Raw genomic sequence first — 24,080 nt, forward strand, 5'->3', positions numbered from 1 at the left:
TTCGTTATGCGCATGCGCGACAATTCTCTCAATAAAAGAGAGTGGGGATGCTAAATTTCATGCTGAAACTGGCTAAAACTCGCTAGTTGAAGGTTGAAGCAGTAAGAAATTTATCAATGTCATTTATTTTATCAGTATTATTTTTATTAATTGGCGCAAAAAGTTTTTCTGTAAAATGAATTCACATTATACAGGGTGTTCGATATTACTAACCAACGTTCTTCTTGTAAGTGATAAGTGTTAGAAAAAAAAAAAAAAAAAACCATATTGAGGAAAATGTTCTTCTGCTTTTTTCTTCTTTTTACGTAATTACGTAATAAGGCATATCATATTCTCTGTATCTTTAATATTAGCTGAGAAATCATCTTGAAATGTGATCTTTTTAATGGAATGCTGCATATGAATGTTTCTATATAGTACGAAATCGTATGACAAGGCTCATTTGCACAACGATAATATCTTCAGGGTCAAAAATTTCATCTTTTATTCGAGACAGGAGCTAACACATAAACGGCTAACATTAATTTTTACAGTTTCTTTTATATTCTGACGAGAGCAAACTAATGTCTTGACATTTAAATTTATTGGCACCACTGTTAGTCCAATAAGAATCAATCACAAGGATTGACCAATTACCGTATTAGAAGCAATTCTCAAATATGACCATATTATATACAGCAGAATAGTTTATTTATGCTTTTTGTTTTGTGTATTTATTTTCAATCAGGCTATTTACTGCAGAAATACGTATATATACATATGTATATACATATATATATATATATATATATATCGTATCTACATTAAGTTAAAAGATATTATATTTTTTGAACATTTATTATTATCCACCAGATGGCGCCCGCAGCGATTTATATCATTTTGTAACGAACTCGTACATCTCATGAAGATCCTAGATATATGTTTTGTAAGTAGCGGGAGAACGGTTTGCAAAAATTTAAGAATGAAGTTTTATGAATTTTATGTAGTGTATTTTATATATGAATGTATTATTGTATTAATTATTGAATAATGGAAAGTTCGAGTACTTTACCCGGTGCCAGTCGAGTAACATTGCAAACACCGTATAGGACACCTAGATTAAAATTTAGTTTAGAACAACAGTTGCTAACCTCAAATGAAGAAAGTGACACGAAAACATTAAAAGGTACAGTAATTAGGATAATGTATTTTCATTTATTTATTTCTTTGTTCTTTACTTTTGTAATCATATATATTTATGATAAATTTAACATTTTCACGCTAGTTTCATATTTTAGAAATAATATCTTTAACTTGGAATATTTATGGAGTATCAGCATTATTTGGATTTCAATATAATGATAAAACTATTCTTAAGTTATATGGAAAACGATTGAGGGAAGAAATAGCAACTAATTTGTCACAAGAGAATGTTGCATATGATGCACATTTGTCTATTATAGAAAATACAATATCAGATACTATGCGTCTACCTCTGCTGAAGGTTTAAATTTTATTCATTATGTTTTTATGTTCATTTACCTCTTATCCTTATCTTAATGTTATAAGGAAACCAGATAGTTAGGCGTAATGGTGCTAAAGTCAAACGAAAAAGATTTATAAATTAATTTCAGGTTGAAGTTTATGCAAAAAAACTTGATCAAGAGAATAATGTAGAAAAGTGTATTTATATAGGATTTTTTCTATCATTGAAAACAAATAATGATTTAAAAGCAGGCAATTCTGTCAAATTGCCTTTGTTATTGTGCCGTGGTACTCGTACCTGTATGAATGTTGTACATTCCACATTTAATCGTATGTTTGACTGTCTTATTATTGCATTACCTATCGAACAAGACGATTTGATGTGGCTACTTCCAATTATAATTTTACCTACTAGCGAAGAAAAATATCCCAACGATACTGAGGAAGTTCGATTGGAATATCTAGTCCCTGGATTATCTACTACGAACACAATTACTGCTAAATTTAGTACCTTAGATCTGATCAAAATTTTAAATGCGTAAGTTTCTCTGTATTAAAAGAGCTGTAATTATTATAATTATATGTATATATATATACGTGTGCGTGTGCGTGTGTATGTATATATATAGATGTATAACTATACATCATAAATTAATTCGCAGAATAATGGAAAGTCAAAATAATGAAACGCAGATAGTGATGAACCTGACTATTGAACACATACAAAGGTTTCGCGAGTGTCTACAGGTTCAAATGAAAAAAATTGCTGGATTAGAATTAGGACTATGCACTTTACACAGAATCAGTTTACCTAGAGGAACTTTAATGGACAACAAGGTTTGTTGTTAATTATAAGTAAATTTTTAAATGTACTAGTATCTAAAGTAATAGAATTAAAGTTAAAATTATTATTTATTCATTTATTATTATTATTATTATTATTATTATTATTATTATTGTTGTTGTTGTTGTTGTTGTTGTTGTTTAGATGAAGATAATGGATCCAGAAATTATGAAGCGTGTTTTATTATACATGACAGAAAAATCTTTAGACATGTTACATGCATTATTTTTATAATTAGCCATAATATATTTAAAATATTTTTATTTCTTTTTATTAGTTTAATTATATATTTATTACATAGATAATAAATTTGTTATGGATGAAATATAATTTAGTTATATTAAATTGAAACAGTAATTACTTATATTTATATTGTACATCTCTTCAGTCAGAAGATCGTCTACTGTACTGTAAGGCCAAATTTATGTTACTTCAACATCCTCGTCCACAATTTCCATCTATTATATAAAAGAAATGCACGTATCATTGGATAAAATATATATTTATATAAATAATTATAACGAATTTTTTAATACCCTTAGTAATGATTCAATTTCATTATCGATATTTAGCAATTTAATGTTTTTCAAACTTACATTATTTGTCAAAGCAGCCCCTTCCTCCTTATGCTTCCTTGCTTTGAAATTTAACAAATAATGCCTGATGTCTATGTAATCATCAGGTTTTTCATCAAATGGAGGTGGTAAAGATATTCCAAGTATTTCAGGTAACATAAAAGTCTTCAACCATGTCACAAGAGGTGTGTGACCCCGAGTGTATAATCCATCACGATGATAAAATAATAATCCGTCCAAAGGTGCTAACGCAGATAAATTTGCTAAACCTGATTCTAGATTGGAATCAAAATATATACGCGGTAAAAGTAAAATAGGATAAGTATTGTTAAAGATGCCACCTTCTTGTAATTCTTTTTTTTCTTGAAATTTTGATTTCAACCAAAAGAATCGAAATTCTGTCTGAAATGTAAAATATCATTAGAAAGAAATGTTCAACTCCTTATATCGATGATATAAATTATATATATATATACATATATATATATATATATATACATTACATCACAATTTAAAAGGGATTGATTAGACCATGCCAGCACGTCCAAGACAAAATATGTTTTTTCTTTTTCCATCCATATACAATCCAGAATAGTACAACGACTGTGATGTTCATTGGAATTTCCTCCAGGCAGCACAGATTGAAATTTTCCTAACCTGTTGCCACGTCTGTTAAAAACCTTTGTTGTATTCTGTCAAAATAGTTGTAATATTTTTATTCTCAATAATACCATTATTTAGCTATATAAGTATATATGATATATTATATACTTTGCGTGCAACTATTAAAGTCCTTTTGCCTTGAGGACAAGGCACTATAATCCATTTTTCTAAAATATCCTGAGGCGCTTCGAACATCCATTCTGACAGCATAAATTGATTGGCATAATGTTTGCATCGTTCATACTTTTTCCAAGGCCTGTTATTATATTCAATTTCCATTTCTTCTTCATCTTCATTGTCAGACTTAAAAATTTCCAATATTTCTCGTCCGGCATTAAATGTGACATCTCTATTTCTATATAAATATAATTCCTTTGATTATCGAGAATGATATAGATTTAAATAATATTTTCCATTGTCAATGATTTCTTTCAATTACTTTTATCTGTAATACATCTTCTAACTTATGGTACTCACCTTTTTTGAATTTCTAAAAGTCTTTGCCGTCTTAATTCCTGAGGACTGTCAATATAATCAACATCTAGTTTATAATTATCTTTTTTAATAGGTTTCTTGTAAAATACTGATCGAGCATTTTTACACTGTTTCTCCTCAATATTTCTAATGTTGTTATCTGTCATATCGTCACGTTTTAAAATTCTTACTTTATACCATTAAAAATATTGTTTATACAGTAAAATATTTTATAACCTATAGCTACATCACATTGATGAAAAGTCGTTCATTCTTCATATGTACAATTGTTATTCCTACTAAAGAAATATTTTTGATAAGTATTATCACTCCTTCTGTTTTTTCATTGAACAACTTAATTTATAAACATCTAAATAAATGTATAACTATAATACCTTCTTACATCAGAGAATCATTGATTATATGGGAGGAAATTTTTTTGACTGAAACGCCCTCTTGTGGATCAATGATTTTTCTTTTTTGCTTTCCTTTGCTTTTTTTATTATTATTATTATTATTATTATTATTATTATTATTATTATTATTATTATTATTATTATTATGAAACAATTTCTGATTTGTTCCTTATTTTCTCTTGAAAAACAAAAACAAAAGAGGAAAAAATATATATATATATATTGTATATAGTCACCATAATTATGAATTTTGTTTAACCAAAAAAAGCATTGAATTATCAAAAAAATTTGTATCGCTAAGGGTAAATGTAATTACAGATAAATAAAAAATTGATGTATTTAAAGTAGTTAACAGAAATACCGACGTACAACAAGACAGTATACAACTTCTAAAACGTGCTTATCAACATTGCACATTTAGCATCAACGACGAGAAAAAAATATATATATATATATATATACACATATTTGTTGACGTTGAAAGAATGACAAATTAATGTTGAACAATCAATCCGATCAATGTGCATTTGTTGATGATAACACATAAAAAGATCGTTTTAATTAATTTGCTCGAGACGATGTAATATATTTTTATTTCCCACCGACTATTGTAAATATCATTTTAATTTTCAACTTTTACAAAGAAATTTAAAATTGCATTCCGATCTTAATTTAAAGATCGTAGTTTAAATAACATCGATTATTTTCGTTGGAAAAAAAAAAAGAAAAAACGCGTTTTCACGTTTCAAACACTTTTGTCGGACATATTACTTCTGATGCTTCTGTTACTGTCCCTCCTCTGTGCCCCACGAGCTTGTCTCGTGGTACGAACGGTCGTAGGTAATTCTCTGTCGCTACCTACTCTTCTCAAACTCGTGTCTCTGTCGATCCGAGATTTGCTATTTTTTTGTACTGGACCACGTATATTCGTGTATACGACATAAACCGCTAGAATACCAACGAAGAACATGGCAACGCCCACGCCGCTGACCGTACCGACCTATTTATTAAAAGAAGAAAAATGAAAAATCAATTTTTACGAGGGAACTAAAGAAAATGACAAATTTTCTTTTCTCTCTTTTTTCTTTTGTTCAAATTTTCAATCACTTACCATGGTCCACCATTCGCTATCGTCCATTTCAGATACAAGAATGTGAGTCGTGTCGTGTTCACTCTCGTGTAACATTTTCATTTCCTTTGTCGCACATCCAGAACGAGTACCTTTTTCCTCCGATACGATTTTCTCAAATGCATCGGGTATATCGTCATTCTTTCCGTCGTCGTCGTCGTCGTCGTCGTCGTCGTCGTCATCATCATCTTCCCATTGAATTTTCGCCGAATTCTTTTTCACGATCACGTTGCCAAGATTCTCTAATTTGGAACCTTTCATTTTTATCAAGAGATCAAGAGACTGCGGAGCATTCTGCGATTCAATATTATAAGATATCAACACGTTCGACAGAATGTTGTTCCAATCTACGGAGTTCATTGGGTTCTTGCATTTTTTCTTTTTGCTAAAAATGACAACATTATTATCGGTAAAAAAAAAAAAACTAGAGAATTGTAATGACATACCGTCATTCGATGCGATAAAAATGAATTGGATTTATGTATTTACCAAACCAAATCGATTGCCTTAATATAAATTTCAATCGCATTTTCGAGCCATCTTACTTCTCTTAACGCTTCGGCGTCATATTTATCGATACCATCTCCTCCAGGCCACCACTTTGATTTATCGACTCTTCCTTCGAGTCCAGGTAATACTTCTCTTTATGTAACGAATCGTAACGTTTATTACAACTTTTCAATATGCATGCATGCTTGATTAATAAATTAAGGATCAAGTTGAATATCTCATTTGTTAGGGACAACAACAATTTTGTGATCATGGAAAAATAAAATCTTACCATAAGTTTAATCACCACCTTATTAAAGTTATTAATCGAAAACAAAAGACTTTAAAGTCAATTTATAATAATAATAATAAAAACAGAAAATAGCTTAATTAATTCAATAAATTGTTTCAACTATTCAGGAGTATCTTGTTATGCACGATCGACTTGTAATCGTATTTCTTTGACAAATTTTCTTAATGGATCTTTTGTTTTCCTATTGCACGTGACAAAGGAAATATTCAACTAGCCGTTAATTTATAATCAATCTGATATACGATGTTAGAAATGTAAAGATTTATTACCTCGAATCTTCCAAAAGCAATATGGTGTTAGACGTATCAATGGCATTCAAATGTTCATCGAGATTTCCTTCGCTAACAACAAGAATAGTTGCATTTACGAGTTTATTAAAAAATCGTTTGTCGGGTCGTCCAATATGTACAACGTGGGACGTGTAGCCTGAAGGAATGATATTTAATAACATTTATAAATAAAGGAATATAAAATAATGTCTAAATAAAAATCTCTTGAAAATAATCAATTACTTTTTTCAAGAATGAAATTTACTTTACCTTCATTTTTGTCGTCGTCGTCGTCGTCGTCGTCGTCGTCGTCGTGAACGAGAACGCACAAGTTCTTCTCAATCGCTCGCATAGTTAATTTCTTAGCGATATTTTGAACATCGTCGTCTAATTCTTCTTCAACGTTAGCAACTAATGTGAACGATTTCCATTTCAACAATTGAACGACTTTCAAAACTCCCTATAAATAATAATATTATATTTCTTTTATATTTCTATTAGATCGCAAGATCATTATCGAAATTTTTGACTCATTACCTCGACCAAATAGGAATCAGATTCGTAGACGAGTTGATGAAGATATGGAGCGTTAGATGCTTTTCTAACAATGTGTGGTATCTTTAATATAGATGTTACTTTGTGAACAGCTTCGGCATTGATTGTAGTATCGGGACCGATTATACCTGTAAGTTAAATAAGACGGGGGAGAGGAGAAGCAAAAACAAAAAATAAAACGAATAATCGGGTATACAATGTGTCATCAAAATTATTGAAAAATATTCGATCATTTCACGTTTATATCATTTCGATCAGGTAAGAAATATTTACCCAAATAATGAGGCGCTTGCAAACAATTAACATCCGCTGAAACTAAAGCTTTCATAGCTGCTTTCAATGCACCAGTGATGCTATCGCACGTATCGAAAACATCTATTTCTGTAATCGCAAGATCGTATCGCATCATTTCATATCTTTAACAAGTCTAAATCAATCTTTAGCAATTCTAAAATTACCTATGTCCATGGTATTGGATTTATTGTTATGAATTTCCGTCAATAATTTGGCTGCCTCGTAAAGCAAAACACCTTTCGTAGATATCTTTTTACAGGGTGCGTCATCGTGAATGCTCGTCAATAAGGAAATGTGCCCTCGAGATTCACATTCCGTACGCACTCCGCAAGTGCATGCTGCAATGATCGCGCAAATGAGACCCCATTGTCGAAATTTTTCCATTATCTTATTTCTTTCCTATTCCTTTTTTCCTCGATCGATTACTTTCTCTCGTTAAATAACGCGTAAAAAAAATTCTTCTTTCGTTTCTTCCACTATTCCTTCTTTGCTCTTCTTCTCTTTTATTCGAACACTAAACTTTCACTTACACGCTTTATCATATTCTACTTTTTATTATTACTCGTACGATACGAGTTTATTTAAAATAATAAAGAATATTATTTACGTTCGATCGAATCTTACGCGTTTGATTAACGATATTTCAAAGTAGTTGATCGAAATCCGTTATATTCGAAGACTGGGGTCTCTCTTCCGAGTGCAGACCTTGGTATTGAAAAATGCTAGCTTTATAAGGAAGCCGTGACATGTATTATGCGAATTTCTAAGGTTTTATCTATGTATTTCGCAAACCAGGTGCTCTCAAAGCAAGCCTTTTTTTTCATCGAGTCAAAGATTGAATTTCATTCACTTCGATTATGTCGTAGATATTCTACGACATTTTAGACGAATCTTGATTTTTGTGGAAGATTTTTATTACGAACGAATCAATTTCGTACGAATCACGTAAAACAAATTCTTCGAAATCTTTCGTATGTGGATGTCCTTCCAAAGAAAAAATCATACAGTCCGAATTAGACGAATTAGACGAATATCAAACAAAATGTATTATTTTGACAAAATAATTTATCACGATATTTTTGTACACTCGTAAAAACAACCATCGTGAGAACCACCTTTAATAATCTTTAAGCTTCTTATCGTGGTATATCGATTGTCAGATGACATATATTTAATACTCATTGCACAACTAACCCTTGCATAACTATCGTATTATTTGTTAAATCTGGTTGATGTGTAAAATTCGTTAGTAACACTGCTTAATGATATTATTACAGGAGACTTTTATCGTTAAATATCTTACAAATAATCGTAATTAATAATCCTTTTATAGTTCCTTATTCTTACGAATTATTTCGCGTATTTATGAAAATTATTTTAATTTAGTCTTACGTACACACGAGAAGATAGATAGACAATTTAAAACTATCTATACAGGGCGTACATTCATAGATTTAAGATATGTTGCGACTGATTGAAATTATAAGATAATTCAATAAGAGTAATTTGCACGTGTCCGCCGAGTCGCAGGTGTAAAGAGCACGTAAACTTTTTTTTTCTACTCGTGACCTCCTCGTGAGATGTAAAGATCAACGTGGTTTTGTTTTTAAACGATTACCAATATTTATTTTTTTACATATTTATATAATTGTAAAAAATGGGTATTATGCATCGTTAGATAATCGGCATCAAATATTGTATAGGTATGACCAAGATTCTATAACGTAATTGTATGGATGAAAGTATACCTGTAACATACTTTAAAGAGAAAGGACCATAACCATTTATGGTGCAGTAGTTCTACCACGCAAGGGTGACTTATATGTTAACAATGTTACGTCAATATTATACACATAGATCACTTTGATTTTAGGAATCTCTCGCATCGAGGAAAATTGTATTACATAATAATACATATCTTCAAACAATATTTAAAAAAAAATTACACATTTTACAGTGATTTATCAGTATTTTGCTCTCTCTCTCTCTCTCTCTCTCTCTCTCTCTCTCTCTCTCTCTTTTATGGTACTGAATAACGTGTAAAAAATTACTGATTTATCAAAAGTCCTCTCTCTTTTAATCTTTTTCTCTTTCAGAAATGTGGCGCATAAAAAAAGAGGAAATGGATTCGACGAAACGAAATGGATTAACTCCAACGAAAAGGCAAAAATCTATCATTATTCTGTCACCATGTAAATGCCGTTAATCTATTCTCCGTAGTTCAAAGAAAAAGAAATACTTGTATACACGCATGTCTGGCTATGGACCAACAATAACACAGAAGAACGACTTTTAACAGAAAGCTAGAACGCTTTTTTCGTTTCCGATTTTCTTTAGTACGAAAACAAGCTCGCCTTATACATATACACATATGTATATCCATTTGTCTGTCAAACTTTTCGATAAATCATCGATGAATGTACCTAAGTGTATTATTTGTGTATATCCAAACGTGAGAAGCTTGAAGAAAGTATTTTTAAAACTTCAATAATGCTAGAACCATGAATTTTGTTCGTTTGTCGAATAGTTTCGCAAAAGATAAAGATTTCCTGGTAATATATAAACCTGTTTACGAAAGGATAGATAATATTTGACCAACTACCAATCTTTATCGTAATGTTCGGTCTGCTATGCGGTATATAAAAATCATCGAAATAAGGAGGTTTATAGTCACGAATGACGTCATCGGCTATGATACTCAATCTTTCTAAAAAAGCGCGAATATTATTGAGAAAAAAGGTTACAACAACGTTATATCATTTTAGATTGAATTCGTTGTTTAATTGCGAATATTATGTAGATAATCGACAATGAAGATCTTTCCGCGTTGAAAATAGTCTATTTGTGTATCGAGAGAAAAAATGAAAATATAATTCATTGAAACGATATAGGGATAATTTTATGACTACTTTGAGGTCTAATTTTGGCACAACTAAAAGAGTAGGAGGAATACCGAGTCATCGTTGATCAATTTTTTGTTTATTATCTAGATGTATACCTTGTTTAAAATAGTCGTAACGTTCACCTAACGTTCCTTTTCATTGTTCAGATTTTGCAACGCAAATTTGACTTTTTACTAATCAAATTCATCCTTTTGCGAATCAATGAAACGCAAAGAATGAAAACTTTGCGAGAATGAATCATCCGAAGGAATAAATAAATGTTAAGATCACTATCACCTTACAATTAGTTTTCGTTGCGTAACATGATTATTTTCTTCTGTGTATCTACAGTGATTTGAATAACAAATACTTTGGTACGTAGTGTAAATAAACAAGCCAATCGAAGGTAGAGTTCAGATGTAACTCCTCCTTCCTATCGTTTAACAAGGATATACTCGAAAAAAAGAAAGAAAAAGAAAAAACACTGGTATGGGAGAGTGGCTGGTAAGCACGCGTCGTATAAAAAGCGCATGCTCGAAAGAAAAGGAGAACGCCGTTTGAGAGTTTGTGGCGGGCCGAGTATTCCCATTCAGTTTATCGGTACAATTTGTAAGCCACACTTCGCGTTTCTGACATAACACCCTGTTTACGATACGATTTCGTCACGAGTCATTGCATCGATATGACGATTGTCTCTTATTATCTTTGATAGTAAACTGAGAAATTTTCTAAGGAAGATACACAAAATTAAAAAGAATGAACGTTTAGTGAAAATAAATGCGACGGAAGGAAGAGAAGTAAATGAATAAACGTAAAAACGTTTAATTTCGGGATCGTTGGAAGAAGCCAATGGCATATAACCGAGAGAGAAAGATAAGTAAAGCTCTCTGGGCGTGAATGATATCGAGGTATCTAAAACTACAACCATCGATTCGTAAGGTGAAAAACGACGGGACGGGAGTGAACTTAATCGTCTGTGATGATCGACACGAAGAAGCTATCTCTCTCGCACCGTGAACACCTTTTTCATTTTATAGTTACACTAGGGAGAACTCGATCTCCATCGTAGATTACTCTTATCGATTATTATTTCGTCCTTTTCCGATTGAGATAAATTAATTATCTCGGTTGTTTTTCTTTCTTTTTCTTTTTTTTTTTTTTTTTTTTTTTACTCTTTATCATTTTATAATTATTCAATTGATTCGCAAATGTAAACGATTTCGATTGGCATCGAAATTCAAATCGATTCGTTATATATGGGAAGTTAATCGATGTTAATGAGACGTGCCAAGGTAACCGGGGGAGCTTCGAGGACTCGCAGAGAAGTGAAAAGAAAATCTGAGAAAAAGAATTCTGAAGAGATAATAATAATCGGCATTGGGCTTATCGATCTAACCCGAGAGGATATCGCGAGAGAGTCGACAGCTATTGAGTTACGGGAAGCAGTTTATAATGTCACTTAACACTCCTGTCTTGATGCAAGCGGTGGTTACTTCAAGATCGAGACGAGCTCTACCGTATGTCATCACGGTTCGCACCTTAACTTTATTTTCTCGTTGGGATTACATCGTCCTGCTCGTTAACCGTTCTAAATTTCTCGACACTTGTGTACCATCGTGTTGTTTAGAAATAAGACGAACTAAAAACATATCCATGAGCGTAATGAATTTCAATTGTTAATTATTAAGTAAATTAATAGCGTTATCGTAACGATATATTGTCGAAGTGTATCGGAAGATGGAACGAAAACAAAGAAAAAAACAAGCTAAACATATAACGTCGTCCTTTTTCATTCGACGACAGTCGAATGAATTAAAGTGATTGATCGTTCGATCGTTCAATTGGATATTACAGTCGTATTTTGTATACGACTCGTTAATAACTTCGAATTTTCATTAACGCACGTACGAATAATAATAATAAGATAGGCGCAATGAAAATTTTTTAAACCGGGGGATAGGTGAATATGCAAGACGCGCCCGTATTGCATGGGGCATAAGGAATTCTTCGCCGAGGACGAAAAAAAGAAAGGAGAAAGAGAAAAGAAAAAAGGAGAGGAAGGAAAGAAGAAACGTGAAAAAAAGGGAAAGGTTTGAGAATTTTTCTCGCGAGAAGAGATGCTTTCTACGATGTCGAGCGTCGCACTTGAATTAAATTCGTCATTTTATACGACCGCCATTAGAAATGCCGCTTTGGATGGATTTTCAGGTAAATTTTTAAACAAAGTAAAAAGGAACAAAAAAAAAAGAAAAAATAAATAAATCCATCTGCGTACGTATACTTTAATAGAAATCCCAGTTTCGCCTTTAGTTTCAGTGATTGAACCTAAAAATGCAACTTCGACGCTTTACATGTTACCTATGTATATTAGGACAACGTCTATGGTGATTTGCATAATCGTCATGGCACTTGGTATAATAGGAAATCTCATGGTAATTATTTCGACATTAACGTTAACGTTAATTCGTAATTTATATATCTACAGAGCGAATGAAATACTCGATGAAGGAGTAATTGATTTTTAAAAATCATTTTAGATCCCAGTTAGGGACTTCTTGCCCATCCTTTGCAATATCCATTACATTTTGTATGAAATTAATAGGTACCTTTGGTCGTTCTACGAGGCAAAGACATGAGAAACAGCACCAATATTTTTCTCGTAAATTTGAGCGTGGCCGATTTGTTCGTCCTTTTAATATGCACGCCGACCGTATTGGTGGAAGTCAATTCTGGTCCTCAGGTTTGGCCACTCGGTGAACACATGTGTGAGTACAATTTTTTTTTTCAAACCCACGATATATATTTACCTTTACCATACTATTATCGTCTTCCCATCATTCGCACAACGAAGAAAGACGAGATGAAGGCGCATTGACATCGATGATATGTCGGTCAACAATTCCAAAAATATCAAACGCCGCACATTTTCTCCCCGAAGCTGTCATTGTTACCTTGGAGTTGGATAAAACCATATGTCGTTGTTCCCAGTTGAAAGAGTCTCAGAAATGTAAAGAGGAACAATCGATAGTTCGAAAGACATAATTACTATCATAGAAAATGCCATTTTGATTGCATATGATTGGGATATTTAAAAAAAAAAAAAAAAAAAAAAAAAAAAAGAATAATTATTTCTATAGATAGAATTCAATCGTCGAAAATTAACCTATTATTTTTAATAGTTCATTGCAATTATACTCGAGGTACGATTATACGATAAAATGTACTTGGATATATCGAAGCACTTTTGAAGCATGTTGTCCTTTTATGCATTAAATTTGTAAAGGTTTCGGTATACGATTTATGGAAAAGATAATGCACCAAGGTGGATGCCATCCAAGAAACATTTTAAGATATAAAATCTCGTTAGTTAGCCGTAGAGCACTCGGAGTACTCGGATTTCATGGTAACAGTCGGTAAATTTTCCAAAGAAGAGCTTGGCGCAATGTCTATATATGCAACTTGTGTATATGTCCTCTTTTTATTCTATATACCTGTCGATAGACCAAATAGTTTTTATCAAATCACATAACATAACGCAACAGTTGAATAGACACGTAGTCACACGTGACAAATCAGACATATCGCGATTTTATTCTTTAAGCCAATTATTACTTTGACTACATTTAATTAAACTTTATCCATTTATTTATTTACTCTTTTTCTTATATATGTATATATATATATATATATTTTTTTTTTTTTTCAAATAAGTCAAATTTTTTAATTTAATCGTTCGAGTTTAATGAGATATCCATAAAATCCACCATAAGTTTATTCGCCACTTCTGTTTATTTCCCTCTGTCGAAGTGTCTTCTCGACATTCCTCTCATTTTTTCTGGGTCTTCGCGTCGACATACCGTTTATTGCAACCTAAGACATTCCTAAGTGCGATCCGGATGGGATCCATTAGAAGTGAAAGTGTAACTCAGACATATACACATGCACGCACTAAGACGAAATCGATTCTGTCGTTTCTAACGAGTAAAGAAAAATCCTATCTTATCCGTCGGAAAATTCTATTCTTATTTGCTTTTGGGGGTTTTTTTCTTTTTCTTCTTTTCTTTTTTTTAGCCAAATAATTTGCTCTATCAATTATCCGATAGGATGATTATTTAATCCTCAACTATTAAGCACGTTCATTTGCTTATATCAAAGTGTAATTAATTCCACGAGACAAGAAGCGAATTGATTGAAAAGTTTCTTTTTTAAATTTCTTATTAAATATGCATTCAAAGATAAATAATAGTAAAATGTATTATTATCAATGATAATTTATTTCAAATATAAAAATGAATTAATCACACTGATCGTTTGCTAGTAAAATTTAGAAAAAATGAACAAGACAAATTTAAAAAATGAACGGCTAAATTATAATATTTGTCGAAATTGGATGTAAAAATAATTTCAACTGTATTTACTTATGTACAATGAATTCTCGAAAAACAAAAAAGAAAGAAAGAAAAAAGGAAATCATAAAATTCGTGGAAGTTCCTTCATTGTAATAGTTTAAACATTTTTACGAGTATCATTCTCACGACGGTAAAGTTCCGGGAAGATTTTCATCGTGATTAGTGTCATCGGGCATGATGCCAAGTCTACTTTTTTCTAAATCGCACGCATTTCCGAGATAGTAGCAGCTGTCGTTGTATTCTCAAAACTTTTTCCCAAATGTCGTCCAATGGCAGGACACTTATCGGGTCGCGATATTCTTCGTCACTTGTAAAAAGTTTCAAAGTGAAGAATATTGCCAATAAGCCTATAGTGTTGTAGTTAAAAAAAAAAAGAGAGAGAGAGAGAGAGAGAGAGAGAGAGAGAGAAATAGTAAAGAACAGAAGGACATTACCGGCGTGCAATAAATTTGAAAAATCTATTTATTCGGAAAAAATCGTGTCCAAACTCAAACATTTTGTTTTATTAATTAGCCCGTAAAAATGACGTTCAAATTCGTATAGCCGAGCTGTTCTTTCGACAGTATTTTAAATTTAGCACGACGTTGCATCTCTTAATTTTCTTCACGCATTTCGCTCGTAGCCCTCGTTTTTGCATTCAACTCCGCTCTTCGGTAAATCACATTTAACCATTTGTTCTCTTTTGCTACCCACCGAGTTGTTCGACAAATTTTCGCAGTAGAGATTCCATTAAGAGATCACACATTACTACTATGAAACGCAAGGAGAACGATTTGTTAATTTCATCTGCTAAAATTTCTTTTTCTTTCTTTCTCTTTTCTTCATTTTATTGTTTTTTTTTTTTTTTTTTTTTTTTTTTTTTTTTTTTTATTTCTCTTTATTACTCGTCTCTGATATATTCCGCATAGAAGGAAATTTCAGAAAACGTCCAATATTTCGCTTTAACTTTTTATTTTAGCTTTGTTTGATCATATCAAGCGGAAGTATACGCATGAAAACTTATTCAATCGGAACATACTGATCGTTAACCAAGAACGAAAGATATTACATATTTCGTCGACATAACAAAAATTCAAATACGAATCAATAAACACTCCAAACTCCAAAAGTTTCCAACCAGTCCACTTACCATTTCTTTTTATAGATAAACGTAAAGGCACGAGATTTCTCGATCGTACGGTTAGCTAAGACTGCGCGATGCGTTAAAACAAGCACCGCGAATTTTGTTACTCCCTTTTTACACAGTCGACGTACTCCCGTAACGATGCCAAAAATATAAAAGATTATGCACGTTTTAACGATTATACTCTTTATATCTACTACTCCTTATAAAATACTTTTCAAAAATACGAATTTGCCATCTCTCTCTTTTTGTCTTGAAGAAAAAAAGAAAAAATTATTTCCAGGACAAAGAAGAAGGAAACGTCGATGATTTTGAAGAATTATCTTTTAAAAGAGGAGAGAGACAGAGGTTACTTGCAAGTATTCAAAGAGAAAAAAAAAAAGAAAAGAAAAACAAAGATTCTTAAACGCCCCCATATGAGTACACGTGTAACAATCAGTGATTAGAGGTGCTACGTATAGGTGAAGTAACCCAAATAGATAATGAGAAAGCAAAGCGGGTTCTATCGTTGTTGGTGCTAGCGTATAATAATGCAATCTTGTCCTTTCTGATAACGAGCTAAATTTAATGAATGCGACGTGTAACGGGAAAAAAAAGGAGAAAAAAATAAGAAAACGAAGAAGAAGAAAAAGAAAAAGAGAAGGAGGAGTTTGCGTAGGACCATTTATTATTATTGTCCACTCGTAGGACTGCAAGAAAATGTCAATTTGAAATTTAATCATTTATTAGGGAAGAACGTACGTGTCCGTACGTTCGTATGCGCGCGCGCGTATATGTTTCCTTCGCCTCTCTCTCTCTCTCTCTGTGTATATATATATGTATATACATGTATGTATGTGTGTGTATGTATTACTGACACAATCATAAAGTTATCAGAAGGAAAATCACGTAGGTCCGGTACTATTAATCGCGTTCTCTACTCTGACACTCGATTCCATTACGCTCGATTCCAGGAACCTCAACGTAATTAAATTTGCTCCTTTGTCGTCATCACCAAGTCATCGTTTCACGAATGAAACAGACGTAAGACGTAATAACAATCATAAATAGCTTTAATTCACTACGTGAATCTTTTTAAATGAGAAAATTCAAGTATTTAGTTATATACATACATTCGTAAAGAATAAAGTTCTCCGATGAGATTGTTTTCTCTTCCTTCCTTTTTTCTTCTTTTCTCTTTTCATCGTGCCTCGTTGTTAAAAATTAATAAGGAAAGAAAAAAGAAAATAGAATATATAGAATATATATATATATATATATAAGTTCGAAAGAAGTTGGATAAAGTTGCTCTAGACATTGAAGTGTCCTTGAAACACCGGAGGTTCTAACATCGCGAGAGCAAGGCTAGGGCAAGATAGAGAACAAAGAGAGAGAAAAAGAGAGAGAGAGAGAGAGAGAGAGAGAGAGAGAGAGAGAGAGGCACTCGTTTTATACAATGGAACTACGTATACAAGGTAGAACTTGTTACTGGATAGGGTTGATGGAGGTTCACGGGGATGGAAACGAGTAGGTGAACTTCTACTCCCCGTCGCGAATTACCGTTGCTCTTAGCCAATACGCTGTTGGAGCATTTAATGCTACGGGCTGGCATAGCGCCTTCTCTGTCCAACCGGTTTCCTTCCAATATCTCTTTAACCTTCGTGGCAGGAAATACGATAAAAAAGCGCCATGTTCTCTTTCTCTTTTTTTCTCTCTTTTCACTCTTTCTCTCTCTCCCTCTCCTTGAATTTTCACTGTCCATATTCATTTTCTAAGGAAACTTTGAAATTCAAACTCTCAGAGCTCGGAATTATTCGACTTTTTTGTTAACGCTGAAAAACAAAAAAAAAAAAAAAAAGAGAGAAAGAAATCTTATCGAATAGATATTCTAGAGTACATTTCAACAAACAAACATCGGCAATATTCCAATTTCAAAGTAGTCCGAGCAAATTATAATATTTCCATTCTGTCCTCTTGTATTATGGAAAAGAACCGAAGCGATCCTGGCTATGAGAAGACTTCGCCAGGTTAGATAGAAGGTATAGAAGATATAAGGAAGCTCTGCATGACTCGGAGTTGATAGAAAAACCAGAAACGAAAATTGGTAAAGGGAGGTCTAACCATCTTTGAGGTTGGGTACTCTCTTTCGTCGTCTTTCTGATCACTCTCGGGAGCATCTTTCGACAGAGTAAAATCTATCCGACGAAAATTTGCTTTTATTTTCCGAGTTATATATATATATATATATATATAAAGAACAATGGAACAAATTCTCTGATAAAGTTTTCTATAACGATAAATCTATCTCTTCGGTGAGAGAATTTTCCGAAAATATTTGATTGAACAATACGACGTGGGAAAAGGGGATGAATGCATCGTATGCCGGCGCCGTTAGAAATCGATCGTGGAAAACAAATCTCAACGCTTAAGCGACCATGTTAAAAGGGATAAAACCATCGCCGAGAAGTATCCCAACAGGTTCTCACATTCTTCCTCAGAATTTCTAATACAAATAGAAAATTAAGTGAAAGCAAACGTTTACCGTTTGACACAACTATGTTCTCGCATTTCGCATTTTATCGAAAGCACGACATGTGTATGTATGTACGTAAACCAAAAAATATCCTATATATATACAATCCTGTCGTAAGACGAAGAAATTTGAAAGGAATTTGAAAAGAATCTGAAAGGGTTTCGCATTGAGCTATCGATAGGTCAATCGAATGCTTAACCTTCCTTCGTCGAAGAAAAGAAAAAAGGAGAAGAAAAAGAAAAACTTCTTTTGATCATTCATACGTTCCTTATCATTTCCATTATATTTCTCATCTACTTCTTCTTCTTCTTCCTCTTCTTCTTCTTCTTGGATTTTCTTCTTTCGGATATCGTAGCCGAGTCGAGTTGGTGAAATCAAAAATCCCTTTCAATTCCAAAGGGACGTTTCCTTCTTTGTGTCACTCGGGAAGTAAGAAAGAAATAAAAATAAAAACGTTATCATAGTTATCACAGTATCGGCTGAACTTTTAGTCCCGTAAGATTTCCTCTATTTTTCCCGGACGAGAAGAGGAGGACGAACGAAATATATAAGGAAAGAAAGAAGTTAGGAATAGAAAGAAAGAGAGAGAAGGATAAAGACAGAGATAAACAAGCGGTGCAATCATCTACCCTCTGCTTCGTCAGGAAAAGGGTGAAGGAATCGAGGCAATTGACCCATGTGTGACATTACATGTCACATGCACCCTCCCTCTCTCTCTCTCTCTCTCTCTCTCTCTCTCTCTCTCCCTCTCCCTCTCTCTCCCTCTCTCTTTTCCATACAAGACGAAATCTGACAATGAAAAGATCAGAAGAATCTGTATTTCCCTCTTTCTATACTTTTTTGTTGAACAGTGAAAGTGATTTATCTTAACTATCAACGATTAATTTTCTTCGGATCACTTTTTACGACGGTCGATATATCAAGATCATCGATAATCAAGTAACGCTACTTTAGAAGATATAAAAACCGTACTTTTTTTCCCTCCCCCGTATTCTTTCATCATTGACATTTTATTATCGCTAAAAATATGATTAATATCTCTTCGTCTGTCGCGTAATGTCAGTTAAGGGCTGAGAGTAAGCGTGATAATTTCGTACAATAACAAATAAAGTATTACCAATCCGTATATACAGAGTGTCTCTGTATATTCGGAGAATCGCTTGTTTAATCGAACTAATTCCATCCGCCTCTATTTACAAACTGAATTCAATATCCTATGTTAAATCAATGGATTATTACTTTAGGAATTATTTGCGATAAAATACTTTCGAGAGAGAATTTTGAACGAGGCTAATAAAAAAATTCGAACGATTCCTAAAGATATAAGGAAGGGTAACGCAATTAATGATAAAACGTCTTCGAATGGAATAAGAATCGAACGATTCTTGCGAATGTAAGCGGATACTGTGTATCAAAGAGAAAACTCGTCGTAAATCGAGAACATGATCAAATATATTGATATGAAAATTTTTTTATTTTTCTTCGTGTACAGAATTCAATGTCGAAACGATTCTCCAAAACTACGGGACACCACGTATACTATCTGCTTAGTTAACTTACGATGAAGTTAACTAAGAAACAATTAGAAAAAAGATAAAACATAAACAGTCGATTAAAGATGATACAATGGGCGCTTATTAAATACGTATGCTTTTGATTGATTGTAAGAATGTATACGACTGTTGTCGATTATAGTCAACGCTCCTATCAATGTGATTAAAAATATATATTTTTAATAAAATATATATTTTTTGTTTCAGGCAAAGCCGTTCCATTCGTGGAATTGACCGTAGCACATGCCTCGGTTTTAACGATTTTGGCAATTAGTTTCGAACGATATTACGCGATTTGTGAGCCACTGAGGGCAGGGTAAGAAAAACTAAAGGAACGTTCCTTCCTTTTTTTTTGTTTCTTTTTCTTTCAACGAAACATATAAAATGTTCCAAGGGTTCATTAAAATTATTATATAATCTATAATGATTTTTTCGAAAAACGCCTGTTGCCATTCAAGAGTTTAACCCAAAGTAGTTGAATTTATGATAAGGATTTATCCCCTCTCGAAAAGCAAATTGACCTACCTCGGCATTTTTCGAACAAAATCACTAACTTTCAAAATAATTCTGACGAACAGTTTTCGCGTTGAGACACTCTTTATATATAGCACATATACCTAACATATATTTCAAAGGTTCATTCTATTGCATTAAAAACTTGTCAAAACGTTTATGTCATCCGTAGATACGTTTGCACGAAGGCCAGAGCGACGTTTCTTTGCTTTCTTGCATGGGTGGCAGCAGCCCTTTGTACAAGGTGAGAAAAAGAAATGATAAACTTCGTCGTTAAGCAAAATCGTCGTTTCGCTTTGATCGTTCACGGTTGCAATCTACTTTCCTACGTCGATTTAAATACTTCCCGATTCATAATTCTTCGATTTCAAGGTGAAATACTATAGTAATAATAAAATCTAACGTGATTCGATCATAGAAAGCTCGTTCACTTACGAAAAATATTTTTATACAAGGATCACTTGACGTGATTCAATAATTTTTATATATCATGACGGTAAAAGTAAGTAAAAAAGGTGTGACCGATATCGATACCGTTAGGATAGATCATTATACACGTCGTAAAAAAGAAAAGAAAAGAAAAGAAAAGAAAAGAAAAGAAAAGAAAAGGTCCAGCAAGGGTGGGACCCTGCCCCTGAAGAGAGCTCGATTTTTTATCCCATCGAACGTAACGTAAGGAAGTGGTTCATCCGACCTTTATATACATACATTCCAAGTCAAGTCAGATGAGGGAAAACTTAGGAGAGAGGAGAGCTGAGACTATACTATAAGTAGGTCTATGTGTGCGTGAACGTATCTCTACGAGAACAGCACGTTTCTCTTGCGTACTTAAGTACACCGCCTACGGGCGCATACAGCTGCTGCGCGTCATAAAAAGCATATTATCCGTAAACCACTTTCCAAAGAAACGTTTTATATACCGTATGTAAGAACAGATCACTCGTGCTTAAATCTGTCAAAGGGGAGTTTCTTCGAAACCCGTAACCAAAGTGAACGAGCTTTGACAATTTCTTCTTAGGAAATATCCTCTCTGAATTGTTTAAATTTAACTTTTCATCGTCATCTGGCTAAGATACCAATCCGATCATGATCGAGGTTGAATAAGGTAGAATATTTCCTTTCCTTTCTTCCTTTTTCATACATATTTCTTATTTTCACCGTAAATAATTTGAAACATTTACGGTTGATTTACGGTCGATCTACGTGCGGTCCCATCGAACACTGCAACGCAATAGTACAGTGATGGATCGCTGCAAGATATATGCCAACCTCTTACGTAACAAGTGTTCTCTATCGACAGGATGATATGTGACCGTTTGAAAATTCTACTTCTTTAAGGGCTAATTTTAATATACTACCGACAAAATATGTCAAAATATTCGCATGTTTGATCGATAAACGATCAATCAATAACTACCTACATCTATGAATTAAATGCAAAATGCATGAGTAAAAAATAAATAATATATATATATATATATATATATAAACTGAAGAAACCAAGTTTCGTCAAACATTATATAAAATTTTTCACTGTTAAACTAACATTTTCTTTTTTTTCTTTTTGTATTATAAAATGTGTTAAGAAAAGCAATTTTGTAGAAAAACTTGATCTGCAAAAGGTTGAATCTGTTTTGCAAAAGAGTGAATTTGATTTGCAAAAAGTTATATTTGCAGTGCAAAACTGACGTGTGTGAAACTCTTTAGGAAATTCGCACCCTTTCTTAATCGATAATATCGTATCCAATTTTTTGGATGGATCTCGCAAAAAAATAGAAAACAAGACATATTACCTTTCGATAGGAACCCTTCTATCACGACTATCCTTCTTCGTGTTTTTCCTTTTCTCAGGGGAGGGGGGGAGAGGAAGAAACTCGTTACCATATCCTTGATACTTCTAGAATTACGACATTAATCGACGGTAAAGTCAATCAACGGGGTAGTTCGTCAATCTACAATTTTGTCGTAAAAAATATAACAATTAGGAAATATTATTAAAAATGACTCTATGATTTGGGCACTTCAATATATATTTAATGACATTTTATATCTATTTTTCAGTCCCATACTCTTGATGGTAACCTACGAGTTGGAAGAAATCGACGATACGTTTATACCGACCTGTTACACTTCCGCCGATGCAACATGGATGAACGTTTTCGTCCTTACAACGATAATCGTCTTTTTCGTCGTACCACTGTTAATTTTAATGGTACTTTACACGGTGATAGCGCTACACCTCATGGCAAATCCTGCGATAAGCCGTGGCCCAGCTAATAATTTGTTAAAGTATCGTAAACAGGTGGTACTAATGTTGGGCACCGTTGTTTTATGCTTCTTCCTTTGTTTATTACCTTTTCGAGCATTGACCTTATGGATAATCGTAGTACCGCAAGAAATGATAATCAATCTTGGAATCGAGGGATATTACAGTCTCTTATATTTCTGTAGAGTAATGCTGTATTTGAATTCAGCAATTAATCCTATTTTATACAATTTAATGTCTACCAAATTTAGGGAAGGCTTTTTGAGACTTTGTGGATTGGGCCCTGCAAGGAAAAGAAAGAAAAAGACTTCAGACAGAACCGGAACGTACACAACTGGTTCGACAAACTGTAGTAGCAGTAATCATTCTGATTTCTGGAGGAGGCATAGCAGCAATAAAAGTTGCAATGTAAAAGTACCTAGTAATACATGTACTACTGTGTCCATCGAAAAACAAATTAACATCCCATTACTCACGGCCGTTGTCACTGGAAATATTGTTAAAAAGAAACAGGAAAGTTATGTTTAAAAACATTACAAAAATTTGTAGTATTCATTAATTAGAGATATCGTTGTAAAAATATATATTATATTATATATATACATATATATACATATATATACATATATATATATATATGTGTGTGTGTGTGTGTGCATACATGAACACAGTACTACTCACATCTAAAGGACATAAAAAGTCTCCACCAATTTTAGAACACCAAATACTTAGTTCTCTATTTTTTTGTCCCTTTTCTTGTCTTTTTATCAGTGGATTAAAAATAATTGTATCGTTGCTATTAAAAGACTTTTGCGTTAACTTTAATATCATTCCAGATACAATACAATGAAATTACTACGAAATTCCACTAAAAGTATTGTATGTAAACTGTTATAATATTTAAATATTCTTTTGTAATTATAAAGAACCGTAGACTATTGTAAAGTATTAAGTTTGTAATATGTACAAGAAAAGAAATAACTAGTCATAGACTTAAAACATCCATTAGAATTAAAATTTAACAACTCGTAGCAAAGATCATTGCTATAAATAAAAGATAAAAAAAAGCACACGAAATATATGCAAATGCAATGAAGTTGTATGACAAATCATTTCACCATTAATTTCCAGATATTACGCGATTATTTACAAGATTATTATGAAAAGAAAAAAATTATGAACTTTTTTTATGACTGGAATAATTTATTTGTTCAAGTATGAAATTCTTTGAAAAAATGTCTATTTTTTGGAAAACGCAAAGCTAATTTGTGAAAAGAAAGAAATCGCACTTTGAATGTTTCCTCTCATAAGTACGTACTAACCAATGGACAAAGTTA

At 32.7% G+C, this 24,080-nt stretch overlaps 4 protein-coding genes across 6 annotated transcripts; 2 read left to right on the forward strand and 2 right to left on the reverse strand.

Annotated features, from left to right (window-relative positions):
* Positions 1 to 74: 74 nt before the first annotated feature.
* Positions 75 to 2,653, forward strand: LOC124955902 (centromere protein L-like). Its single transcript, XM_047511026.1, has 6 exons — positions 75 to 226; positions 853 to 1,165; positions 1,278 to 1,483; positions 1,614 to 2,002; positions 2,127 to 2,301; positions 2,453 to 2,653. The coding sequence occupies exons 2-6, from the start codon at positions 1,030 to 1,032 to the stop codon at positions 2,540 to 2,542; spliced, it is 996 nt and encodes a 331-aa protein (XP_047366982.1). The 5' UTR covers positions 75 to 226; positions 853 to 1,029; the 3' UTR covers positions 2,543 to 2,653.
* Positions 2,464 to 4,577, reverse strand: LOC124955901 (snurportin-1). Its single transcript, XM_047511025.1, has 6 exons — positions 4,416 to 4,577; positions 4,024 to 4,319; positions 3,655 to 3,901; positions 3,387 to 3,575; positions 2,905 to 3,285; positions 2,464 to 2,766 (listed from the first exon to the last, which is right to left on the reverse strand). The coding sequence occupies exons 2-6, from the start codon at positions 4,185 to 4,187 to the stop codon at positions 2,731 to 2,733; spliced, it is 1,017 nt and encodes a 338-aa protein (XP_047366981.1). The 5' UTR covers positions 4,188 to 4,319; positions 4,416 to 4,577; the 3' UTR covers positions 2,464 to 2,730.
* Positions 4,578 to 5,011: 434 nt separating this feature from the next.
* LOC124955908 lies at positions 5,012 to 8,197 on the reverse strand. The gene is made up of 8 exons (XM_047511033.1): positions 7,650 to 8,197; positions 7,465 to 7,572; positions 7,174 to 7,319; positions 6,907 to 7,096; positions 6,637 to 6,793; positions 6,055 to 6,207; positions 5,548 to 5,950; positions 5,012 to 5,436 (listed from the first exon to the last, which is right to left on the reverse strand). Exons 1-8 carry the CDS (start codon positions 7,867 to 7,869, stop codon positions 5,182 to 5,184), a joined length of 1,632 nt encoding a protein of 543 aa, XP_047366989.1. The 5' UTR covers positions 7,870 to 8,197; the 3' UTR covers positions 5,012 to 5,181.
* A 1,318-nt stretch (positions 8,198 to 9,515) lies between these two features.
* Positions 9,516 to 23,806, forward strand: LOC124955909 (thyrotropin-releasing hormone receptor). Of its 3 annotated transcripts, none has more exons than XM_047511036.1 (6): positions 9,516 to 12,575; positions 12,739 to 12,799; positions 12,970 to 13,132; positions 20,172 to 20,280; positions 20,650 to 20,721; positions 22,539 to 23,806. In XM_047511036.1, exons 2-6 carry the CDS (start codon positions 12,749 to 12,751, stop codon positions 23,269 to 23,271), a joined length of 1,128 nt encoding a protein of 375 aa, XP_047366992.1. In that variant the 5' UTR covers positions 9,516 to 12,575; positions 12,739 to 12,748; the 3' UTR covers positions 23,272 to 23,806. The 3 variants fall into 3 exon arrangements, with proteins under 3 accessions (XP_047366992.1, XP_047366991.1, XP_047366993.1); XM_047511035.1 differs by having other exon boundaries at positions 9,517 to 12,575; positions 12,678 to 12,799; XM_047511037.1 differs by having other exon boundaries at positions 9,517 to 12,799; positions 12,905 to 13,132.
* Positions 23,807 to 24,080: the final 274 nt, after the last annotated feature.

The sequence above is a fragment of the Vespa velutina genome, chromosome 19 (genome assembly GCF_912470025.1).
Source record: "Vespa velutina chromosome 19, iVesVel2.1, whole genome shotgun sequence".
Classification (NCBI taxonomy): Eukaryota; Metazoa; Arthropoda; class Insecta; order Hymenoptera; family Vespidae; genus Vespa; species Vespa velutina.